Source organism: Meles meles, chromosome 1, assembly GCF_922984935.1.
Source record: "Meles meles chromosome 1, mMelMel3.1 paternal haplotype, whole genome shotgun sequence".
Lineage (NCBI taxonomy): Eukaryota > Metazoa > Chordata > Mammalia > Carnivora > Mustelidae > Meles > Meles meles.
This window is the reverse complement of record NC_060066.1, coordinates 205,775,033-205,795,716: the sequence shown is the minus strand read 5'-3', so window position 1 is coordinate 205,795,716 and position 20,684 is coordinate 205,775,033. Positions and strand designations below refer to the sequence as shown.

At 39.7% G+C, this 20,684-nt stretch overlaps 1 protein-coding gene across 1 annotated transcript in view; it reads left to right on the top strand.

The window, feature by feature from the left end:
* SPEN (spen family transcriptional repressor) overlaps positions 1 to 20,684 on the top strand; it is a 95,719-nt gene that overhangs the window by 58,398 nt on the left and 16,637 nt on the right. Inside the window, 7 exon segments of the mRNA XM_046025212.1 lie at positions 6,411 to 6,571; positions 8,086 to 8,286; positions 12,014 to 12,165; positions 15,849 to 15,974; positions 17,092 to 17,205; positions 18,006 to 18,119; positions 19,261 to 19,361. Coding sequence (XP_045881168.1) covers positions 6,411 to 6,571; positions 8,086 to 8,286; positions 12,014 to 12,165; positions 15,849 to 15,974; positions 17,092 to 17,205; positions 18,006 to 18,119; positions 19,261 to 19,361 — 969 coding nt within the window.

Sequence of the window (20,684 nt, the reverse complement as noted above, 5' to 3'; positions counted from 1 at the left end):
TATTTTTGTTAATCTCTTTGAAGTCTGGTTTAATTAGATAGCTAGATTCTCATAACTGTTCCTGTGTTCAGACTCATTATAATGTGTGTGTGTGTGACGTGTATGAAGAATCGGCCTCACACAGATACGTAACTGAAATGAGGACCTCACAGACCTCCTGAAAGGACTTTGGGGGCCCCCAGGTCCCTGAAGCCACATTTAGAGAACTCCTGCACAAAAAAGAGGGTTATCTTGAAAATTGGGACCTGTAAGAAATTGGATAGAGAGGAATTATTACCTGGTGTGGTGATACATTCCATTTAAGAAATTACATGATTTCCCCCCAATTTAATGGAAGTATGAAGACAGTGGGGTACGTTTTGAGTTGCCGAAGCCTGATGGAAAAATCTGCGTTTTGCATCTTTTTTTTTTGTCTTCGTTCAAGCTTATATAAGATGCAGAGAGAAAATTATTAGCTACCTGATATATATATATAGCTACCTGGTTGGAAAATTGTCGCTTGAGATTGTGTCTGCTTTTTTAAAGATAATTTAAAATAATAAGCCTCTAATATTTTAAGGGAAACATACATCAGTTTCTGTGGCTGACAAACCCAGTTTTCAGTGATGAGATCAGTTGTGCAAAGCTTTATGAAGAGATTGTATCTGCTTTTAACAAATGGGCCCTCTTAACTTTTAATTGCAAAGTTTCCTAGTTGCTTTAATTGTTCCTTTATCCTTTTATGTCAGATTTTTGTTTCTCAACTTGGTTGAGATGCTTTTCGGTCTTTCAGCTTTAAAAAAACAAATATTCATCATAATCAAATGTTTACAGTGATACAGGTGTTAATGTCTATTTTTGGATGCTACTCTTGTGAATAAATTTAGCCCTGAGTCATCTTATAAATAGTATACCCGGTGCCTTGACATTTTCAGTGTGAGGAGTCAAATGCTCACTGTAGTTGTGTGAATAAAATGGCTATAGGAACTGGGGTAGTTGATTATTTGACACTATAATTTGGGGTGAGAGAATCCTGGCATCCTAATTTCTATTCTCTTATTCAAAATTATTATGTAGAATTTCCTGAGCTACCACCCTTGGCCGGAGGGCCTTGTTCCTTGCCCGGAGGGCCTTGTTCCTTGCCCTGGCGGCCTGGGCTCTCGTAGACCATGGCAAGGGTAGACCTGGAGGTGGGGAGTCTAGAGCTGCAGGTGCCTTTCCCTGTGGCCAGAGAAATGGTTCACTGATGCAGACACTTGCACTGGGAGGGGAGCTAGTCCAGTTGTGGGGTCCAAGGCATTAGGGTCCCAGCGGGACTCAGGGAGGTGGGCTTCTCCCCAAGCTGTGGCTGCCGTGCGGAAGACAGGGAGCCCCTGCCACAGGTTCTCACCGGGCACTGACCAGTATCTTCCATGTAGTTCTGTTGGGAGGCCACCTGGTCACCTGTACTCCTCATTGCTCAGACAATTGCATGGCAAGCTCAGGTGCCCTTTAGTACAGCTTTATGTGTATTCCTTTTTAAAATTGTTTTAAAAGATATTAGAGAAAGAGTGTGTGAGTGGGAGGAGGGACATAGAGAATCTTCAAGCAGTCTACCCGTGGAGCCCGATGTAGGGCTTGATCTCATGACCATGAGATCATGACCTGAGCCAAAATCAAGAGTTCGATGCTTGATGGACTGAGCCACCCAGGCATGCGTGTGTTTATTCCTTTTTATCTGCTTGCTAATAAATTGCCTTTTGTAACTTCTGCATTTTATTTTCCCTTTTATTAGTAAAATGCTGTTCCTATAAAATAAAGCTATTTACTATTTAAAAGAAGAATTGTTAGGTAACTAGTTGCTTATTATATTTTTCTATTATGGAAATTTCTTTTTTTTTTTTTTTAAAGATTTTATTTATTTATCTGACAGACAGAGATCACAAGTAGGCAGAGAGGCAGGCAGAGAGAGAGGGAAGCCGGCTCCCTGCTGAGCAGAGAGCCCGATGCAGGGCTGGATCCCAGGACCCTGGGACCATGACCTGAGCCGAAAGCAAAGGCTTTAACCCACTGAGCCACCCAGGCGTTCCTCCATTAAGGAAATTTCTATAAGATCTGCCTCTTAGGGGCGCCTGGTGGCTCAGTGGGTTTAAGCCTCTGCCTTCGGCTCGGGTCATGGTCTCAGGGTCTTGGGATTGAGCCCCGCATCATCATCGGGCTTTCTGCTCAGCAGGAGCCTGCTTCCTCCTCTCTCTCTGCCGGCCTTTCTGCCTACTTGTGATCTCTTTCTGTCGAATAAACAAAATCTTAAAAAAAAAAAAAATCTGCCTCTTAGTTTTCTTAGTAATCTTTTTTTTTTTTTTTTTTTAAAGATTGTATTTATTTCAGAGAGAGAGCATGAATGGGGGAACCCAGCTCAGGGCTTGATCCCAGGACCCTTCATTGCATGCTTGCTCTCTCTGAAATAAATAAAATCTTGAAAAAAAATTGTTTTTCAAGATTTTATTTATTTATTTGACAGAGAGAGGGATCACAAGTACGCAGAGTGGCAGGCAGATGGGGGGGGGTGGAGAAGCAGGCTCCCAGCTGAGAAGAGAGCCCGATGCAGAGCTCGATCCCAGGACACTGAGACCATGACCTGAGCTGAAGGCAGAGGCTTAACCCACTGAGCCACCCAGGCGCCCCTTGAAAAAATTTTTTAAAATGTGTTTTTTTTTTTTCAAGTTCTTTACCATTTATAACTTTTTTTTTTTAAAAGATTTTATTCATTTATTTGAAAGACAGAAATTACAAGTAGGCAGAGAGAGAGAGGAGGAAGCAGGCTCCCTGCTGAGCAGAGAGCCCGATGCGGGGCTCAATCCCAGGACCCTGGGATCATGACCTGAGCCGAAGGCAGAGGCTTTAACCCACTGAGCCACCCAGGCGCCCCTACCATTTATAACTTTTAATTGATGTTAAAAATATAATATTGATGTGACCAGGTAAATTTAAAGTTCACCTTCTTGAAACTGTTACTTGATAGACCATCATTACTACTACTTTAAGAGAATTTAGATTGGAATAGATTCTGGTTAACTACTTTTGGCTTTCAGGAAACAACTGTATACTGTATATCTCCCCCCCCCCCCCCACCCAAGGATTTATTTTCAGGGAGAGAACATGCACAAGAGAGGAGAGGGAGAGAGAATCTTATTATGCAGGCTCCACTCCTAGTGGGGAGCCCGATGCTGTGAGTCTTGATCCCACGACCCCAAGCCACAGTCAGCAGCTGGACTCTTAACTGATGAGGCCACCCGGGCACCCCTGTATCATATGCTTTGATGAACTGTCGTGATTCTTCAGTTTTAACAAAATTTGAAAAAGGAAAAATTTTTTTTTTAAAGATTTTATTTATTTGACAGGCAGAGATCACAAGTAGGCAGAGAGGCAGGCAGAGAGAGAGGAGGAAGCAGGCTCCCCGTGGAGCAGAGAGCCTGATGCAGGGCTCGATCCCAGGACCCTGGGATCATGACTCATGACCCAAGCCCAAGGCAGAGACTTTAACCCACTGAGCCACCCAGGCGCCCCCAAAAAAGGAATTTTAAAAAATTGAATGTCACATGGCTCTCTGGACTCATGGGCTTTCTGTCAGTTTAATAGGACTGAAAAGTATTTGGGAATCTGAATTTATGCCCCCATTGTGACTTATGATCTTTAAACCTGTAGTACATCTGATGGACTACACTGGGAAATGCACACTGCAGTTAGGTTAGCATCGAAATGCGAACTCACTTGAGTCATTTTATCATTTTGTAATTCATTTTTAAAACCTTTCCCCCTTTGGGATGCCTGGGTGGCTCAGTTAAGCTTTGGACTCTTGATTTTGGCTTGGGTCATGATCTCAGGGTAGTAAATCGAGCCTCATTTGGGGCTGTGTGTGTACTCAGCATAGAGTCTGCTTGTCCCTCTCCCTTCCCTCTCTGTCCCTCACCCCCCCAAACATAAATAAATAAATAAAAATCTTATTAGTGTGGTAGTAGGGAATTCACCAAGAGTGCAGTGGCATTTATAACAAATTTAATTTGTTTGTTAACTTTTTTTTAAAAGATTTTATTTATTAGAGAGTGAGCGCACAAGCTGGGGGAGGTGCAGAGGGAGCAGCAGACTCCCTGCTGCGTGGTAGCCTGACTCAAAGCTTGATTCCAGGACCCTGAGATCTCGACCTGAGCCCAAGTCAGAGGCTTAACAAACTGAGCCACCCAGGCACCACAAAATCACTGTTACTATTGATTGGTCTCCGTCTCTGTCTCCGTGGGTTTTTTTGTTGTTGTTGTTTTGTTTTGTTTTCTTAAGAGTATCTGAGAAAGAGTGGGGCGTGGGGGTGGGGTGGTGTGAGCCCATGAGAGGGAGGAGAGAAGCAGGCTCTCCGCTGAGCAGGGAGCTGGATGGAGTGCTCATTCCTGGGACTTCCCGGATCATGACCTGAGCCAAAGGCGGTTGCTTAACTGACTGAGCCATCCAGGTGCTCCCCACCTTCTCCACTTTCATGACGCAGACTTGATGTGGAACTTGGTGTTTGTTGCCTCACTTATTCTTTCAGTAGCAGAAATTCTGCTCTTGCCCATATTTACTTTACCCATTGCTGCTAAGGAATTTTGGTATTTATAATATTGGCAGTATTGTAATTAGAGTAGTTTCCTTAATGGTTTTTTTTGTGAGTCATTGGAATTAAGTTGATAGTCCTGTAACATATTCTATACTGTAATCATATGGTGGCTTTGCCAATAATCTTGTATTACTTGGAGGACTTAATACATATAACAAGCATTTTTCCCCTTCTGTGCTAAAACGTAGTTAATTTTATTAAACCTTTAATTTGAATGAACATAGTATCCTGTCACCTAGTGCTGGTAACACTCCCTTTACTGAGTGATCTAGAAAAAACATTTTTAAAGAGAGAACCAACGCCTAAGCATGTGTAGGAGGCCTTGCAGTGACAATCTGTGGTCCTGTCTGAAGGCTTCTGTCCCAAGTTGTATTTTGTAACTCACGTATGACCTTTTGGATCTTATTAGCATAGGTTTATTTCTCTGTGTTTCAAGCTTGAGGGAGCTCTGATAACCTTGTGATGTTTTCATCTTTTGCCCTAGCATGTGAGAGCTCAATAAAAGTGCTGTGTAAATTCTTAGTTATAATACCCTGTTTTCTTAGAGTATTTTTTAAAAAGCAGTGGCAAATTTGCCTTAATTTATTGAGTTGGATTTATTCATCTGGCTGTCTTGAGGTTATCTTGGCTATGAGAGCTGTTGTTGTAGCTCAGATGACAAAAACTGTCCCTCTATAATGTATGCTTGAAGTGGATTAAACCTCCTCCTCTCACTTCCCCTTACCCCTGGAGTTATTTGCTTAAAAGATAAGCCTTCCACCGTAGGGAGGGGAAAGTGTGAAGCAAAATTTCAGAAACCTGTAAATAAATGACAGACCCTGTAAATAGCTTTTTATTAATATATTTGAGACTGCAGTAACAGAACCAAACCACGGCAGTCCTTGCACATCTGGTACTAAAAAGAGACTTTCCTATTTCTCACGTAGTTCTTAGGCATAATAAACTTGCTTAAATACCTCTCTCTTATGTGAACGGGTATAATATTTTCTTTTCTGTCAACCGTCTCCCCCTTCAAGGATTGTATCAAACTGAAGAGTAATAAATTCTCAATTTCATTGACTCATTTCCCACATTGCTCACAGAGAAAAGAGCCTAAATCAACAACACTTGAGTCACTTACATAATATTTCTTCATTAGTCCCTCAAATACTTAAAAGTTAAAATTACCTAGGAAATTATTTTGGATATTTTTGTTTTCCTCAAAATTGACACATCCCTGAGATGATTGTGGCTGTGGCGGCAGCCGTCACAGTAAGAGTGACGGAGCAATGCCACTTCATTTCCTGATGGCTGTCATGCCCCGGACTCCTCAAACCTGTGGGTTATTTATTTAATTCGTGCCCCTGCAAGATATAGGTGCTTTTATTATTTCCATTTAATAGCTGTGGAAATTGAGGCTTAGCAAGAGGTTAAGTTACTTGTCCAAGGATACATGCTGTACATCTACATCAAAATTTGAATTGAGGTCTCTGAATCCAAAACCATTATTACCATTATTCTTTTATTATTCCTGTTCAGTGGCTTGCATGTATTAGTCCTACTTGATTTGGAAAACCAGTGTTCCCACTGTGCACGGCATGAGACATTTGTCTTTAGGGGGCGTGTGGTGGTAGAAGACCGCCACTTCGCTCCCTTAGGCTGCTGTTTTCTCTGTGGAAGGCGGGGGTGTGAAGTAGATGTGGAGAGAGGAGGACAGCCAGAAATCCCAGAAGTGTAGATGATTGCTTTTAATTTTTTCTACTTGTTGATTTTAAGAAGTTTTACATGCTGCTCATTCTCTGTTTTGTCTTCGTTTGCCCTTCTGCAGCACTGATTCCAGCAGCAGTTCAAGTGATGACTCTCCTGCCCGGTCGGTTCAGTCAGCAGCTGTCCCAGCACCCACTTCCCAGTTGCTTTCATCCCTGGAAAAAGATGAACCCCGTAAAAGTTTCGGGATCAAGGTTCAGAATCTTCCAGTGCGCTCTACAGGTAACAATTTGTACCGACGTGGTTTGCTCTCTGCTATAACTGCGGGGAATGTGAGACTGAGCACCTTAAGTTCTATGCTGGGACAAGCTTCCTTCTTGTGGCTCATGTGAGAAAAAGCAAGCAATGACGGTAACTTTATGAAGGTGGCATGTTACTTGTATTCACAGTGCACACATACATATATGCATATATATTATTATACACGTTGTACATATGTACACAAAGACTGTATGGTGCATGTTCTGTAAAGAAAGCATGGTTATTTTTTAAAAAATACGCTGTCTAGGTTAAATATTTTGATATTGGGGGAAATTTGGTATGATGAAATTATAGAAATACTATTTTCAGTTAAATTTATTATACTGTCCTGGAGTCTTATGTTCTGTGAGAAATCTTTGAACATTAAACTGTGATAGGAAACCTGCTTCAAAATACTAACATTTTAAATGAGGAAAATCATGAATAATGCAAAAGTGTCATTAAAAGCTCTACTGAAGTCTTTTTTACTCTTAATATTTTTAATTGACAATTACATATTGTCTATATACTATACTATCATTTTTTACATTAGGCATATTGAGTATGTAAACAACTGTTAGTAGATGGTCAGACCACCAGAGACCAAACTTAGTACTTCTTAGCTAAGTGCATTTTAGTGACTACTTAAATTACTCATTAAAGCAGCCTCTGAAACCTACATCACCAGGTTTGTGAATAGAGTTATTGAGGCACAAATGTTGGTGAGCTTTTGATTTAGAATACTTAGTTATTTAGGAGTGGATGGAGGTAAAATTTGCTTGTCTTTCTGTACAATTTTAATTTTTATAATGAAGGAAATTAACAGAAGCCCCCTCTAGATGGTATGATTTATCTGTAGAAAACCTTAGAGTTGTTAGCATGTTAAATAAATGCTGCTTGCCACACAATTTTATCATTGACATGATGCTTGGAAAGCTAGAAATACAGCTTGCTTTCTCACGTCTTTAAAGTTTTATGTATGTAAGTATGTATGTTTATGTGTATATAAAATTTTTATTTTGGAAGTTTTAGACCTAGCCAAAAGTAGAGTAGCAAAGTGAATGCCCCTTACTCCATACCCCAGATTTAAAAATTGTCACTGTCTTCCAGACTTGGGTTTATCTAATGTTTCCACTTTCCTTCCTTCCTGTTTTTGTTGTGTGTGTTTTTTTAAAAAGTGAATTACATTGTTTCATATCGACTTAAAGATACATAACTTCTTTGTTGTCTGTACAGTAGAAGGGCGTTTTTCCGCATAGCCACAATGTCATTCTTACCTAACAAATAACCAGTGATATTTTCTAATACTCAGTTTATTTTCACAATTGTACAGGAGTCTCTAAAATGTGATTTTAGGGTTATTTTATTTGAAAGAGAAATGTTTTAATGCTAACAAAATTTAGGTCAAAAATCAAGCTAAAGATTTCATAGCTTACTTACTGAGTTGTAACTAAATTAGAAAAATAAGCACCTTGTTTTTTTGGGGGGGGATTTAGATACAAGCCTTAAAGATGGCCTTTTCCATGAATTTAAGAAATTTGGAAAGGTGACTTCAGTGCAGATCCATGGAGCTTCAGAAGAGAGGTATGGTCTGGTATTCTTTCGGCAGCAAGAGGACCAAGAAAAAGCACTGACTGCATCAAAAGGAAAACTTTTCTTTGGCATGCAGATTGAAGTAACAGCATGGATAGGGCCAGGTAAGAGAAAGGAGGCTAATTTTTAGTGTAATTTGTATTTCATCTCGTGAAAAGGCAGCATCTTATACTGAATCTGGATGCTTTATTTATTGACATACTTCCAGTGACTTCTGTTGTAAAGACTGGGTACATTTGTTCAAGTTAATAAAATTATGTTTTGGTTAGGGAGGGTTGAAGATAGTTCTGTTCCTGTGATGGAGAAATGTTGACTTTGAAGAGTCTGAAAGATTGTTTTATTTTATTTTATTTTTTTTTTTAAGATTTTATTTATTTATTTGACAGAGAGAGATCATAAGTAGGCAGAGAGGCAGGCAGAGAGAGTGAGAGGGAAGCGGGCTCCCTGCCGAGCAGAGAACCCGATGTGGGACTCGATCCCAGGACCCTGAGATCATGACCTGAGCCGAAGGCAGCGGCTTAAACCACTGAGCCACCCAGGCTCCCCTGAAAGATTGTTTTAGCCCTCTGTTGAGTCCTGCTTTCCCAAAAGGATTGAATTGATTGAGATAAGGATGTAGTTCTTAGGAGAATGACATCAGAATTACCTTGAATTAGAAAACAGACTACTGTTTTGTTACTGTTTTTTTTTTTTTTTTTTTTTTGTTATACTGATTTGAGGGACTAGTTAGACCAGTTTTATTTCTATTATGCCCAGCACAAATTGGATCTGTTGTTCTAGTTTCCATGACCTTCCATGACCTTGAGAGATAGTGACAAAGAAAATCAGGGCTAGGTCTTAGGAGTGTGACCCATTGAGAATTTCAGGGGGACATTTTATTAGTTTGAACCTACCTGTAAGACCTGTGGTAAGGTAGGAAGTCTTCTAAGGCATTGCCCGGGTCAGTGTTTCTCCTGTTTGAGAACCACCTGTGGTGCTTGTTTAAAATGCACACTCTTTCCCCCTATCCCTGCTCAGTGGTTCAGAATTCACATACTCAAGTCTGGGAATCCCTGACTTAAGGCAACTTTGTGCGTAAATTTGTGGAGGAGTAAACAGAACTGTTTAACTTACGCAGTCACATTATGTAGCTGAGACCAATTTTTAAGACTAAGCGTTTGAGGGGCACTTGGCTGGCTCAGTCCATGTAGCGTGTGGCCCTTGATCCCAGGGATGTGAGTTCAAGCCACATGTTGGGTGTAGAGTTACTTTTAAAAAGAAAAAAAGATTTTGAGTGGAATTTATAAGGTAAACATAGCCCATTCTTTTGGAATATTCATTTATTTGGCAATTAAGAGGGAAAAAATAGAGTTTCCCTGAAAAGAATGTGTAAATGTTATTTGCATATATTAAAATAAGCACAGAGTTGTTAGAGGGAAGGCTGCAAAATGTGCATAATTTTATAATAAACACAGGAATTCAAAGGGGTTATAGGTTATGCCCTCACATTCTCTCCTTTGCCAAGTTTGAGATGTACTAACCTAAGTTATACTGAGCTGAGCGCAACTCAGGAATTCTTATTTAACACATTTAGAACAGGTCACAGTTGGCCTGAGGAATATTATTTAGAATGTCATATCATCTATGTAGAAAGTTTTTGGAGCCATATATAATTATTAAGTAACGGGGCCCTAATTCAGGAGCATTATAATAGACTGCCCTCAGATTTCCAAGTCATGGGGCTAGCTTGACATTTTTACTGTAAAAATGTATTTTACCTGATTAGCACCTAATTTACAGGATGTAAATTGGGCTTTAAGCATGTGCCATTGAAGATTTTGAGAAGTTTGGTTGGGTTAGGCATAGGAAAGTTCAAAGGTACTTTTCCCAGATGGGAAAGCATGAAACACTTGTTGAATGGGATATTTGAAAGCAGTTGAATAGGAGTATGGAGACATGGGTGGAATTATGTTGTTGGATAGTTAAGATAAATGTTTTGTATTGAAGCATATGGAGCTGATTACTTCCTGAGGCCAAGGACCTCTTAGAGTTAAAAAGATCTAAATCCAAGAAGCCAACTTTGCAGATAGACCCCTGGTGTCTTCTAAGATTGTGCTCTCTCAGTCCGGTGCAGAGCATTACAGTCCTATAAACATGAAAAGAATTTTTTAAATGATATGTAGGCATTAAGACTTAAACTGATTATGATTACATATGGAAAGTGCACTTTTAAAAGAATCTTTGCTAAAATAAAAGAATCTTTGCTAAACTGAATTTCTCGTTTTGAAATGTTTACTGATCTATTTGATAGAAATACAGATTTAAGTGATTGCAAATTATGCATTATCCTTCTTCTGCCTTTTGGAATGTAAACCTCAAGATGTGTCTGAATTATTTTCTCTTTTCATTATTTTTCTCCCCTGTTAATTGAAATATTCCTAAATATGTGCCACTGTTTGATAGTTTCAAGAAAACCTAGTTGATCTTGATATGACATCTCTCCCTAGGAGATATGATGCAAATGTGGGATAGAGACAGGTACATGCGCTTTTGCAGTTTCGGGTCCACCTGACTCAGTGAAAGTACATAGTCCTTGGTGAGGCCAGAAGGGTTAAGCTGAGCTATCATTGGAGCCGTGAAACTGGAATCAGGAGTGAGGTGTGTTCTGAGTTCACTCAGCAGCTCAGATGTTGAATCTTTTTAATGTCAGTGTTGTAGTTGACATCAGTAATATTCAGTACATGACCCTAAACACTTCCAGTCAGGCTGAGTGACTTTTTTGGATGGCTTTGTTTTACATTAAAAAAGAGAGAACACGTGTTCTGTGGGCTCTATTATAATTATTATGACAAAACACTGAGTGTTCTGCCCTGGGTGAAGTTTAGAAATGGAGCTTCAGAGAAAGGCTTTGCTTGAATACGACATTGAACCAGGACTTTTGATCATAAGAAATAGAAACCTTAAGAGTCATTGAGTCTCTTCTCGTTTGTCATTGGGGACCTTGCAGCAGCAAGTTTCTAAGTGCCGCTTCAGTCTGTTTTCATACAGTTACTATTCTTGCACCTAACAATTGCTACATTTAGGCACTTGGGCTGTGTAATGACAAATGTAAAATGCTAAATATTTTCTAAAATGTTGAAAAATTAAGTAATGAAGCTGGGCTATTTTCAGTTGAGGGTTTTTTGTTTGTTTTTTAAAGATTTTATTTATTTATTCATGAGAGCAAGAGAGACACGGGGAGCCTGATAGGGGACTCGATCCCAGGACTCTGGGATCATGACCTGAGCGGAAGGCGGACGCCCAACCATCTGAGCCACCCAGGCGCCCTTCAGTTGAGTTTTATGTGTGTTTCAGATTGTAGTTTTATACTTCTCATTGACAGCCTGCTGCACAATTTTTGGAACCTAAGATTAGGCTTAAGTAATTACTATTTTTGCTGGAATTTAAAATCTATTTCTGTGTCAGTGATTATTTTTAAAACAAATCAACTTGCAGACTGAAATTCAGTCTACTTTTCTGTTTTAAAGATCAAAGAAAGTGTTACGTCTCCCTAAGTTTTGTTGACAAGTTTCTTTAGCCTTTGGAGTTAGCAAAAGGCAGCTCTTTCTGAAGGTGTATATAATTTTTCAGATTGTATGGTAGTCAAGCCCAGTATTTCAGAGACGTAGCTTCTTAAGTGTAGATTTTCCCATGATATATAAATACTCATTAAAACACTTTGTCTTGGGGCACCTGGCTGGCTCAGTCAGTAGGGCATGCAACTCTTGATCTTCTGATTGTGTGTAGAGATTACTTGAAAAACAAACAAACAAAACTGTTCTCTTTTTACTCTGCCACCATCCCACTTAACAGAAACGGAAAGTGAAAATGAATTTCGTCCTTTGGATGAAAGGATAGATGAATTTCACCCCAAAGCAACAAGAACCCTCTTCATTGGCAACCTTGAAAAAACCACTACTTACCATGACCTTCGCAACATCTTCCAGCGCTTTGGAGAAATTGTGGTATGTTGCTTTTTACACGAAAACCTGTTTTAGATCTTTGTCATAAAACATAAAGCATAGGACAGATTGTATTTGAAAAGATGATATTTAGATGGTGTAGTGAATATGTTTCTCATTTGCCCTATGTGTTTTTTACTCCTGCTAAAACATGACCCAGCAAAACTATTTTGTGTGTGTATGTAAAACTGTGTATAGATATTTGTCTTTGTTTACATGCATATTTTTCTGTCCATTTTTCTTATTTTTCTTTGTCCATGGGGTGCTGTTCAGTGCCATCTCTAGTCCTGTGGATTGGAAGGAAAATAACAGAAAATGTGTTTGTAAGAAAGAAGCAGAAGCTTAGTGTGTGAGTTACTGTGTTCTCACAGTGCACATCAGACTACCTTGGGGATTACTGGAACGTGGATGTCATGCCGGAAGCTCAGTTCTATTTTGAAATTTTAATTAGAATCACTTTTTATATTATGCAAGTCATTGTTAAATTTAGGAATTTGGAGGGTTTTTCTGTTCCTCGTGACTCAAATCCTCGTGACTCAAGTTTTGAGTCACTTTCTAATGAAAATAGTTTGGTTACAGCTTTATACCCTTGGGATACATATACTATTTTGTTTTGTGTTTGAAAAAGTAGGAAAATTATTACTGTCTCCCCTAGACCTTTTCTGTATTAATAACAGCAAAGAAATTGCTGTGTAATTTTGGACTTCGGAGAGTAAAAAAATGTTCTGGGTAGAGAAAACATTTGTTAATCTTTCAGGGGTGTGTGTGTGTGTTCGTGTGCGCGCACGTGCTGCATGCATCCATCCTATCCATTCAGCTATCCGGCTTTATTTACACACTGATGTTGTAAGCAAAAATCTTATTTTTTTAGTGGTGTAATCTGAAGGATAAAACATTTGTGCTTGTAGCTGATCTAAACCTCATCTTATGGGGGGAGTAGGGGCAAGAGAGAAGTGGTTCTAGAAAGTCAAAAAACAGAATTTTGTAAATATTCTGTACAGAATTCTGTAAATATATATTTAGAGAAACAGCAAAACATGCATTTTCCTTTCTTTTTCATTTTAAGTTCTTTCATCATATACCCTAATTCCAGCTGTACTGCCCACTGAGATGAATAACCTGGAGTTCACCTGCCTGTGTGGGCTCCAGCTTTTTCTGTCTTTAGACAGTGATCTAGTATTTAATTTTCTGATTGGGGGGGCGCCTGAGTGGCTTAGTCATTAAGCGGCTGCCTTCGGCTGAGGTCATGATTCTCAGGGTCCTGGGATCAAGGCCTGCTTTGGGCTACCTGCTCCGCGGGAAGTCTGCTTCTCCCTCTCCCACTCCCCCTGCTTCTGTTCTCTCTGTCGCTCTCTCTCTGTCAAATAAATAAAATCTTAAAAAAATTTTTTTCCTGATTGGCATTTATGAGCCAGTTCATAATTGTTTTTTGTTGTTGTTGTTTTTAAAAAAGATTTATTTTTTTATTTGACAGAGATCACAAGTAGGCAGGGAGTCAGGCAGAAAGAGAGAGGAAGGGAAGCGGGCTCCCTGATGCAGATCTTGATCCAAGGACCCTGGGATCATGACCTTAGCCGAAAGCAGAGGCTTTAACCCACTGAGCCACCCAGGTGCCCTGAGTCAGTTCATAATTGATAAAAACTTTCAGACCTACTTTGCAGTGTGGCTGCTACAGATACATTTTCATCGACAGGGTTGCTGAAAATGGAGTGATTATTGTTTTAAGAGCCATGCTTCTCAATAAGGTGGCCACGTCAGCATTCTGTTTGAAAACCACATCTCATCATGTTTGCAGTTGCTCACGAGAGTAGCTGTTTTAATGACATACAAACTTTGGGGAAATGATCTGCTGCTTATCGATAACAGATTATGCTGTAGCTAGAAGAACCTGTGTGGTGATTTGACCCACCGGTATTCGTTGGAGACCATTTCTCTTAAATGGAGTTAATCCTGCTTTTAACTTTCTACATTATGGTGAAAATCAGCTCCTGCTTACCATTACTTAAGTAGAACTATTTTGAATATAAATTACTGCTTTAAAAAAAAAAAGATTTTATTTGTTTATTTGACAGAGAGAAAGAGACAGCAAGAGAGGGAACACAAGTGGGGGGAATGGGAGAGGGAGAAACAGGCTCCCCGCTGAGCAGGGAGCCCCATGTGGGGTTTGATCCCAGGACTCTGGGATCATGACTTAAGCCGAAGGCAGACGCTTAACAACTGAGCCACCCAGGTGTCCCTAAATTACTGCCCTTTTTTTTTTTTTAAAGGACTCCTCTAACAGCTCTTTAAATACATTATTCATTTTGTTCTATTTCAGCTTTTGATTATTGGCTTATGATCCCTAAGAGGCTTAGATCATCGCAATACTTTAGATTGTGATTTACAGAATACTTTAGATAATCACCATAAGGGTCATTATTGTTCTTAACTATAAGTTTTGCCTCTCTGGACCATTTTCATGTTGTAAGTAAGCCAAATTTTTATACCACCTTGTCTGTGTAGGCAGGACCAGAGCCATCAGGTGTGAGTACAGGTTTCAAGCATTCTAAAGAGATGGGGCTAGGGGCGCCTGGCTGGCTCGTTGAAAAAGCATGGGACTCTTGATCTTAGGGTTGTGAGTTTGAGCCCCATGTTGGGTGTAGAGATCACTTAAAAATAAACAAACTTAAATAAAGAGATGGGGTTATGCCTTTATAGAGTGTTTCTTTAATCTAGGGACGGTGTTCAGTAACATCTTTACGAAATAGTTCAGGTATTTATGTATTGATTGATTTTGGATGTGAGAGGTCTTTGCCATATATATCAGTCACCAGGCTTGGTATGGTTAGATACACTGGTGGGATGAGTCTTCTAATTTAGGATTGCACATTTTAAACCACTTTTTGAAAACTTGATTTCTTTACCATTCGTACTCTTCTCAGGTATTATATTTTAAATGGCCTGCCCCTAGTAAGGATTTTAGACTATTGCAGAAGGGAATTACAGTTGACCCTTGAATAGCATGGTTTTAACTGCTTGGATCCACTTATATGTGGACTTTTTCCTTATGATTTTCTTAATAACATTCTCTTTTCTTCAGCTTACTTTAAGAGTATAGTAATAATCATATATACAAAATATGTGTTAATTGACTGTGTTGTCTGCAAGGCATTCTGGTCAACAGTAGGCTGCGAGTAGTTAAGTTTTGGGGGAGTCAGTAGTTGTATGTGGATTTTCAACTGCCTTGGGGGTTAGCACCTAGGCACCCCCCCACCACACCCCCACTACCCCATTGTTGTTCAAGGCTCTACTTATATTTCTTAAGTTTTTATTAAATAGGCTGCCTTTTCTTTATTACTCTTCTCTGTGTTGTTCCAGTTTTAGTATATGTACCGCTGAGTCAAGCACAAACTTTTCTTTATTCATAAATGTGTCCTAACACAGGTATTCTGGATTTTAAATTTTGAGTTTGCAGTTTCTCTTCTGCAAAGAGCTTCACATAGGAAGGTTTTCATGTTGTGACTAAAGGATGCTGTGCGTGTAGTCTTGGCTGTTCACAGTTGCTTTACGATGTACAGTTTTAACTAAGAAAATGATTTTGGGGAGTATGACTGTTTTGAGAAATATGCACTTCATCTGGGTTTGGGTTATTCTGATTTTTTTTCTGTTGGCCTGTCAGTAAGAGTGGTGCTTATTGGCTTTTTCAGGATATTGATATTAAGAAAGTAAATGGAGTTCCTCAGTATGCGTTCTTGCAGTACTGTGATATTGCCAGCGTTTGTAAGGCTATTAAGAAAATGGATGGGGAGTACCTCGGAAATAATCGCCTCAAGGTAAAGGACTTTGCATAAGTTATTATGCTTTTAGGATTCGTTATGATTTAGAGGTTTTTTGTTTGTGTGATTACTTAAAATTGCAGTATAGCTAGATAACCATAAAGGTGATACATTGCTTTGCATCCTCATCATCTTATACTGTAAACCGAATTAGGGGCGTCTGGGTGGCTCAGTCGTTGGGCATCTGCCTTTGGCTCGGGTCGTGATCTTGGGGTCCTGGCATCGAGCCCCACATCGGGGCTCCCTGCTCAGTGGGGAACCTGCTTCTCCCTCTCCCACTCCCCCTGCTTATGTTCCCCTCTCTCGCTGTGTCTGTTTCTGTCAAATAAATGAAATCTTTAAAAAATAAAAATAAACTGAAAATTAATACTTGCTGGGGTGCCTGCCTGGCTCAGTCTGTAGAGCATGTGACTCTTGATTTTAGGGTTGTAAGTTCAGGTCCCATGATGGGTGTTAAAGATTATTTAAAAAATAGAATCTTGGGGCATCTGAGTGGCACAGTAGGTTTTGAGTGTCTGACTCCTGGTTTCTGCTCAGGTCATGATCTCACGGTTGTGAGATCTAGACCCAAGCAGGGCTCTGTTAGCATGGAGTCTGCTTGAGACTCCCTCTCCTCCTGACCCCCGGCCCCAAATAAATAAATAAATCTTTTTTTAAAAAAATTATTTATTTATCTGAGAGAGTGAGAGAGAGCATAAGCTGGGGGCATGGAGAGGGAGAAGCAGGCGCCCCGCTGAGCAGGAATCCAGACAGGAGATTCGATTCCTGGACCCTGGGATCATGACGTGAGCTGAAGGCAGATGCTTAACTGACTGAGCCACCCAGGTGCCCCATAAATAAATAAATCTTTAAAAAAAATACATAAATAAAATTGGGGGGGGTGGGCAGGAAGCCAAGTGCCTGGAGTCCATAAATTAAAATCTCATGAACTAATAACTTGCTCAGCCTGGCAGAATTAGTTTTATATAAATTTCTATTTGATTTTAACCCGATGGTTGCCCTTTGGGATGATGGTCTATAAGATTCCTACAGAAGGCAAGTTTTTCTTTTTTTAGAATTCTGTAGTTGAATAATTGGTGACTTTACTAATAGAAATTTCACCTCTCCTATCTAGCTGGGTTTTGGAAAGAGCATGCCTACAAACTGTGTGTGGTTAGACGGGCTTTCTTCAAACGTGTCGGATCAGTATTTAACACGACATTTCTGCCGATATGGGCCTGTGGTAAAGGTAGGTGGGAGGTTTTGGTATTGGTGTCTGACTCCCTGTTCTCGGTATTCTGTCTGTCAGCCCAAAGTTTTAGTGTTGACATTTTCTTTCTTTAGTAACTCATAACTTGTCACAGAAGGACAACTGTGTCTATTAGCTTATGATATGAGGAAGTATTTTGGAAGACTATTTTGAACTGGCCAAGATGATTAATTTTGAAACTAATTTGCATAATACTGGTAAATAGAATGTTTCTTAGGGGTTTTTATAATTTTATCTCGTTAATATTAGTCTGATTATCTAGTTATTTACATTCACACTAATACGTAATTGGACTTCATTAAAAAAAAAAAAGATGACTTTAAAGGGACAGTCATAAAACAAAATACGTACATCTAACTGATGTTGGTAAGATGTGTCCCTGCGCCCAGCAGGAGGGTCTCTGAACCCCATTACAGTATGTGAAAGGAGAGCTTTGAACTCCTTGGGAGCGGAATCGCTCTGTGGTGGGCATGGCGCATAATGTCAGCATTTCTTTCGGTGTAGCTTTTGTTGTTCAGAGAAACGCACCGTAAAGACTGCTAGCGTAAAGAAGACATCCAGCTTTAAGTTAAGAATTCTACTTATAACCAGAATTCACTGAAATTTATTATTTATTTTATAAATTTATTATAATTTATTCTTCTAGAATAAAAAATAGATAAATATGTTTTTTCTTGGCAGCGTCCTTGAGACTTAAGATTTTCTTGGGATTGACACTGAGTCTAGTGGAGGAGGCTCTTACTTGGTTTTTGTTTCGCTTTTTTTGTTGTTTTTTATAGGTGGTGTTTGACCGCTTGAAAGGCATGGCTCTGGTTCTCTACAATGAAATTGAATATGCACAAGCAGCTGTAAAAGAGACCAAGGGGAGGAAGATCGGCGGGAATAAAATTAAGGTGTGCAGAGTGACTTTCAGCAGCATCACACTGAGATCCCACCGTCTCACTAACGCATTGTGTGGTTGCCCGGCAAGGGCAGGGGTTTATAGGATATGCACTGTATGTCCTGTTTTTAAAGGGACTATTACTATTTGTATACTTGGCTCCTTGAGGCTGCAGGGTCATTAGCCACAGAATTTTCCCTGAAAATCATGTCATTCAAGCAAATGTGCTTCTTTACACCCCAGGTTCTTGGTGCAGACTGGCCCACATTCACCTGTGGGTATCTGCACACCCGGGAGCTCGAAGTGTCACTCATTCCAGCTTCTTGAATGATCCTTTCTTCCTCTCCTCTCCTCCTCTCCTAAAGAGTGGGTAACCACTGAACAGTTGATCTTTTGTCTGCTGTTTTGTTTCAAAACCTCTGTTCATGATAACTTGAAGCAGTTTATGCACTTAATACCTATATTGGTTAAATTGGAACGAGTCTTTTGAAATGAGATCTTGATAGAGGATGGGTACCGTGGGCTTAAGTGACTAAGGCCCAGCTGTGAGGGAAGTTTACATGATCTTCCATATTTCACTTTATGTTCTAAGCGTGGTTCCAGCAAATTTGCAACACAGATTCCTGGGTTTAGTCAATCTCATTATTTAGCAACCTAGAATCTCCAGAGGTAGTTTCAGTTTTCCATTTTGCCTTTTCCACTCCTTCAGTGTGGGTTCTGGAGGTTAAATTATAGTTCTTTATCGAGATTTCTGTTGAATTTCAGAGAGATTTCACATTAACAAAATACAGTTTCAGTTAGAACTGTTTCACTTAGTTGAGACAGATTGCTCTTACTTGAAGTTTATCCAGAGGGCTATGTTGGGAAGGATTTTCAAATTCAGTAATGCTGGGGCGCCTGGGTGGCTCAGTGGTTTAAGCCTCTGCCTTCGGCTCAGGTCATGATCTCAGGGTCCTGGGATCGAGCCCTGCATCAGGCTTTCTGCTCAGTGAGGAGCCTGTTTCTCCCTCTCTCTCTACCTGCCTCTCTGCCTACTTGTGACCTCTCTCTCTGTCAAATAAATAAATAAAATATTAAAAAAAAAAATTCAGTAATGCTTTCCATCTTGAAAACCTGAAACTTGAATCACACACCTGCTGTTCTTTCTTTTTAAGGTGGATTTTGCAAATCGAGAAAGTCAGCTGGCATTTTATCACTGTATGGAAAAATCTGGTCAAGATATCAGAGACTTTTATGAAATGTTAGCAGAAAGAAGGTATGTATTTCTTTTTCCAAGTAAGAAGGTGTGTCTTTTAAACCTATCATCATAGCTTGAATTTTAAAATTTCAAATACATCAAATTTAGATGGGATTAACTTTTTATTTTTCACCCCCCCTCTTTTTAAAAAGATTTTATTTATTTATTTGACAGAGACACAGCGAGAGAGGGGGACACAGGCAGGGGGAGTGAGAGAGGCAGAAGCAGGCTTCCACTGAGCAGGGAACCCGATGTGGGGCTCAATCCCAGGACTCAGGGATCATGACCTAAGTTGAAAGCAGACGCTTAACAACTGAGCCACCCAGGCACCCCTCACCCCTTTTATCTGCACTTACCCCCCAAGTCTTTCCTTTTATCCCCTCATACAGAAACACAGGTTTGTTTTTATGAATCCAGTTTTCATGTGGCTCGTGGGATTTAGGTTACGCTAAATACATTTCTCACTGAATGCTGCTAGAATTTGAAAGAGTTACTGTTTTGCTAGATTATAACTTTATGTATAAATCATCCTGCTTAACAGTTTAAATTAAATATGATAACATGTTGAAGGGCACTGCAAACTGTTAAGTGCCTTGTATATTTAGTAATGACAACATCCAGGTTATAACTGTGCGTGTACTCAGACTGTTAGTCAGAAAATAATTGAGGGGCCTCTGGGTGGCTCATTCGGTTGAATGTCTGACTCTTGATCTTTGCTTTGGTCTTGATCTCAGTCAGGGTCGTGAGTTCAGGCCCCGCATTAGGCTCCACACTAGGCATGGAGCCTTCCTTAAAAAAATTTTTTTTTAAAATTGAAAAGATTATCGGGAGCTTTCTTTGTTTTAAATTTGAATCTTCTGTGGGGGTGCCTGGGTGGCTCAGCTGCTTTTGGCTCGGTCATGATCCCAGTGTCCTGGGATAGAGCCCCAGGGCAGGCTCCTGGGTCCCAGGGAGAGCCTGCTTCTCCCTCTCCCACTTCCCTTGCTTGTGTTTCCTCTCTTGCTATCTCTATGTCAGATAAATAATTAAAGTCTTTTAAAAAATTTTTGAATCTTCTAAATAATTTGTGAATAAGTAAGCCAAAGCATATATAAATTGGTAACTTTAGCCATGTAAAAAATAAACCTTATTTCCTCTTGTTAATTTTTTTTGGTCATGGTAATACTTGATTTTTTCTTTTCCTACTTGTAGGAAACATTGCAGTTTTGAATCATGTTAAGTCTTATAGTTTAAACCAGGCTATCTCTATTAGCTTAAAACTGTCCCCAAACTGGTAATTGACTCTTTTCTGGACTGAATATATTAAAACACCCTAACACAGTGTCATCAAGTGCTTCAGTA